The sequence below is a fragment of the Corvus brachyrhynchos genome, unplaced genomic scaffold (genome assembly GCF_000691975.1).
Source record: "Corvus brachyrhynchos isolate BGI_N302 unplaced genomic scaffold, ASM69197v1 scaffold119, whole genome shotgun sequence".
Taxonomy (NCBI): Eukaryota; Metazoa; Chordata; class Aves; order Passeriformes; family Corvidae; genus Corvus; species Corvus brachyrhynchos.
This window is the reverse complement of record NW_008240054.1, coordinates 55765-60833: the sequence shown is the minus strand read 5'-3', so window position 1 is coordinate 60833 and position 5069 is coordinate 55765. Positions and strand designations below refer to the sequence as shown.

The 5069-nt window shown below is 57.2% G+C and overlaps 1 protein-coding gene across 1 annotated transcript in view; it reads left to right on the top strand.

Annotated features, from left to right (window-relative positions):
• Nucleotides 1-5069, top strand: part of TACR1 (tachykinin receptor 1) — a 13611-nt gene that overhangs the window by 8456 nt on the left and 86 nt on the right. Inside the window, exons 3-5 of the mRNA XM_017744676.1 lie at nt 2318-2468; nt 4008-4204; nt 4701-4986. Of these exons, the coding sequence (XP_017600165.1) occupies nt 2318-2468; nt 4008-4204; nt 4701-4986 (634 nt within the window). The remainder of the gene's footprint in view (nt 1-2317; nt 2469-4007; nt 4205-4700; nt 4987-5069) is intronic.

Sequence of the window (5069 nt, the reverse complement as noted above, 5' to 3'; positions counted from 1 at the left end):
GAATGCCCTTGGAAAGCCTCTGGGAAGCACAGAGCTGGTTTTCCCTGGAAAACATCCCTGTTTTCCCCACTGTGCCAGCAGCCGGAGCCGGTAATTCCATGGGATTTGATCCGGCTGTTGATCCCTGCTTCCCACAGGGATTCCTGATCCATCCCAATTCCAGCGGGGTTGTTCAGGGAAGGGAGAGGCCACCCCGGGGAGATCGGAGCCCCTGGGAATGTCCCTCCTGTGCCAGCATTCCCAGGATTTGCCGGGGAAGAGGAGGCAGCTCTGTCCTCCAGCATCCCACGATTCCTCCGGGATCCTCCATCCTACACCAGATCCTAAATCCCTGAAAACCTTTCCGTTTTAAACCCCAGCTTTCCCTGAGTGCTCCGATCCCGGGAATCCTTCAGGCAGAATAGCACACGAATAATTCCAGTGCTTTTCCACGGCCGGGATCCCAAAAGAATTCCCGGAGCTGTCTGGAATGGCTCTCCAGGCCCAGACACCCCTGGAAATGAGGGGTCTGTGCTGCTGACGTTATCCCGCAGCTCCTCCAGACATTCCTGCAGGGCTCCCAGGATCCTGAATTCCATGGGAACCGCAACAAAATCCTCCTCCGGAGCCGCGGAGACGCCTCTGGAAGGAGCGAAATGAAATCCGGCCCCGCAAACCCCATCCCAAATGGAATTAGGGCCGGGGAAAATGAGATTGCGGCGGGGCTGGGGCCAGCCCCATTCCCTGCGGGAGAATTCCCGGAGCCGCTCCGTACCCTCTGGAGCTGTGATTCAATCCGAGCTCCTGGGAAGATGAGTGATTCCAGAGCTGGGAGCGGCTGCAGGGCCTGGATCGGCCTCGGGAAGATGCAAAACCTTGGATCAGAGCCCAGAAATCCACGCAGGGACCCCCAAGGCCTTGGGAACAGAATTCCCGCTAAGCCGGCAGCATTTGGGAAGTTTTCCAGGCAGGCACCAGCCATGTTTGTGGGCTCAGTTTTTAGGGAAGAGAGGATTTTCCAGGATTTTCCAGGATTTTCTGCATGGCCAGAGCCTCTGTCCCCTCCTGCGGGATAAACCCGGAATGACGGCAGTTCCTTTTAGATCAACTCCTTTTTGACAGAAATCCTCACGGATCCACGGCATTCCCAGAGTTCCCACAGCATTCCCAGTGCTCCCCCTGTATTCCCAGTGCTCCCACAGCAATCCCAGCACTCCCACAGCAATCCCAGTGCTCCCCCTGCATTCCCAGTGCTCCCAGTGCTCCCACAGCGTTCCCAGCGCTCCCATGGCATTCCCAGCGCTCCCATGGCATTCCCAGTATTCCCCCTGCATTCCCAGTGCTCCCATGGCATTCCCAGTGCTCCCCCTGCATCATGGCATTCCCAGCGCTCCCATGGCATTCCCAGCGCTCCCATGGCATTCCCAGTATTCCCCCTGCATTCCCAGCGCTCCCATGGCATTCCCAGTGCTCCCAGCTCATTCCCAGTATTCCCCCTGCATTCCCAGCGCTCCCCCTGCATTCCCAGTGCTCCCAGTGCATTCGCAGTGCTCCCGATCCCACCGCGGCTCCCCAGCTCACGGCAGAACAGCCTCAGGCCTGCGCTGCCGCTTCCATGCGGAGCCTCCCGCTGGATTTGGGATTTGTTTATCCATGACACGAGGAGCCCCAGGATCCGGCCCTTTCCCTGAGCCCGGAGAGCGGATCCGGCTGCGGAATTCCCGGCCGGGTTTGAGTAAAGCTCCAAGGATTTGGCTCCTTTTGGGAACCGGGGTCGTGGCTGGTGCCACCTGAGCCCAGGATTTTTGGGAGCTGCATCCCATTCCCGGTGTTTGCTCCGCAGAAAAATCCTTTATTCCTTCTCAATATTCCCATCCTTTCCTAATCCAAAATCCCACGTTTCTGGCAACTAAAAGTTGGGAGCAGAGCCCGCATCCATCCCCAGGATAATGTGGGAAGTGAAGAGAGGAGGAGTGAGAGGAGAAACTCAGCTCAGCTAAAAATTCCTTCCCTGAGGAAATTCCCAGGAATTTCCCTGACTACATCCCATTCCAGGAGGGTTTTTTCCACTTGTCCCCTCAAATCACCAGGAGCAGGATGAGTCTCCAGAGGTTTTATCCCAAACGGGGTGGGGAGGGATCCGTAATGGGGGTGAACCTGGATAACGGGAGAAGATCGGGGTGAAACCCGGGAATCCTCCCCAGCCCGGCAATTCCCGGTGCAGGAATTATGCGGGAATCGCGCCGAATCCTCTCTTTCCGAGCGCAGCTCTTCCCCTCCGAGCTCAGTTCGGAAGAGGGGGACGGGAGATGCTCAGGGATGATCCCGTTTTTCCCAGGTACCACTTCTCCACGACCGTCCTGCTGTACCTGCTGCCGCTGCTGGTGATCGGCTGCGCCTACGCCGCCGTCGGCCGCACGCTCTGGGCCAGCGAGATCCCCGGGGACTCCTCCGACCGCTACCACGAGCAGGTGTCGGCCAAGAGGAAGGTGAGGAATTCTGGGAGTGGATGGATCCAGAATTCCCATCCGATCCTAACCACGAGCAGGTGTTGGCCAAGCGCAAGGTGAGGAATTCCGGCAGGGGCCGGATCCAGAGTTCCTGGCCAATCTCCACAAGGTGAGGAATTCCGGCAGGGGCCGGATCCAGAGTTCCTGGCCAATCTTCACAAGGTGAGGAATTCTGGGCACAGGTGGATCCAGAATTCCTGGCCAATCTCCACAAGGTGAGGAATTCCAGGATCGGATGGATCCAGAATTCCTGGCCAATCTCCACAAGGTGAGGAATTCCAGGATCGGATGGATCCAGAATTCCTGGCCAATCTCCACAAGGTGAGGAATTCCAGGATCGGATGGATCCAGAATTCCTGGCCAATCTCCACAAGGTGAGGAATTCCGGGAACAGATGGATCCAGAATTCCTGGCCAATCTCCACAAGGTGAGGAATTCAGGGCACAGATGGATCCAGAATTCCTGGCCAATCTCCACAAGGTGAGGAATTCCGGGCACAGGTGGATCCAGAATTCCTGGCCAATCTTCACAAGGTGAGGAATTCCGGGCACAGGTGGATCCAGAATTCCTGGCCAATCCCAACCACGAGCAGGTCTCAGACAAGAGGAAGGTCAGGAATTCTGGGCGTGGCTGGATTCAGAATTCCCATCCAATCCCAACCATGAGAAGGTCATGGCCAAGCTCAAGGTAAGAAATTCTGGGAGGGGCTGGATCCAGAGTTCCTGGCCAATCTCCACAAGGTGAGGAATTCCGGCAGGGGCTGGATCCAGAGTTCCTGGCCAATCTCCACAAGGTGAGGAATTCTGGGAGGGGATGGATCCAGAATTCCTGGCCAATCTCCACAAGGTGAGGAATTCTGGGAGGGGCTGGATCCAGAATTCCTGGCCAATCCCAACCACGAGCAGGAATCGGCTACATGGAAGGTAAGGAATTCCGAGTGTGGATAGATCCATAACTCCTGTCCAATCCAGGTCTCAGAGAAGCAGAAGGTAAGGAATTCCGGGCATGGCTGGATCCACAATCCATGGCCAATCCCAGCCCCAAACCCTTCATTAGGAGTGGGAGCAGGTGAGGACTTGGTGGTTGAAGATGGAGCAGAGTGGACACCTTCACAAAAGTGGTTCAACCAAGACGTTGACCGCACATTCCTGGTTGGAAAGGCCATTCCAGAGGGTGGAATGACCAGTGGGTGGGTTGAAGATGGAGCAGAGTCCTGTGGACATCTCCTCCACAAACACAGTTCAACCAAGACGTTGACTGCACATTCCTGGTTGGAAAGGCCATTCCAGAGGGTGAAATGGCTGCTGGATGGGTTTAGGACACCTCCTCCACAAAAGTAGTTCAACCAGGATTTTGGAAAGGTCTCCAAGGCCGAAGAGTGTGGAATGACCGATGGATGGGTTGAAGATGGAGGAGACATCAAATGTGGTTCAATCCAGATGCTGCCCCCGCGTTCCCGGTTGGAAAGGCCGTTCCGGAGGGTGGAATGGCTGCTGCAGCGTTCTCCCCCCATTCCAGGTGGTGAAGATGATGATCATCGTGGTGTGCACCTTCGCGCTCTGCTGGCTGCCCTACCACGTGTACTTCACGCTGCAGTACCTGCGGCCCGAGTGGTACCTGCAGAGGTTCATCCAGCAGGTCTACCTGGCCGTCATGTGGCTGGCCATGAGCTCCACCATGTACAACCCCATCATCTACTGCTGCCTCAACGACAGGTGGGCAGCGGGAGGCTCCGGGAGCGCCTCGGGATGACGGGAATGTGGGGATGTGGGAGATGAGGAGAGGGCTGGATGGGGTTTTTTCGGGATGGTTCTGTCCTGCCCTCTGCCACGTCCAGCAGATGCGGGATTGGCACAATCCTCACCTGAAGTCTTTCCTAATCCCTGGGGATTTGGAGGGAAAACATCAATCGAAGCAATCCCAACTCATAATTGGGATTTCTCAGAGGGTTGTTCCTCCCCTCAGTGAAAAATCACTATTTTGTCATGTTTAGCAAAGCTCAGCTTTATCTCCCTCTTCCTTTGGCCATGTCCATCCCATTCCTTTCTCCACCTCCATCCCATTCCTTTGGCCATGTCCATCTCCATGTCTTTCCTCATTCCTTTGGCCACCTCCATCCCATTCCTTGTTCCACCTCCATCCCATTCCTTTGGCCACCTCCATCCCATTCCTTTTTCCACCTCCACGTCTCTCCCCCTCCTGGTCCCGCAGGTTCCGGCTGGGATTCAAGCACGCGTTCCGCTGGTGCCCGTGGGTCAGCGCCGGGGAGTACGAGGGGCTGGAGCTGCGCTCGGCGCGGTTCCTGCACACGCAGAGCTCGGCCACCTCCATCCCATTCCTTTTTCCACCTCCACGTCTCTCCCCCTCCTGGTCCCGCAGGTTCCGGCTGGGATTCAAGCACGCGTTCCGCTGGTGCCCGTGGGTCAGCGCCGGGGAGTACGAGGGGCTGGAGCTGCGCTCGGCGCGGTTCCTGCACACGCAGAGCTCGGTGTCCAAGGTCAGCAGGATGGACACCACCACCGTGGCCTCGGCGCTCGGCACAGCCGACGACGACCCCGACGAGCCCCGCCGGGCCCACGG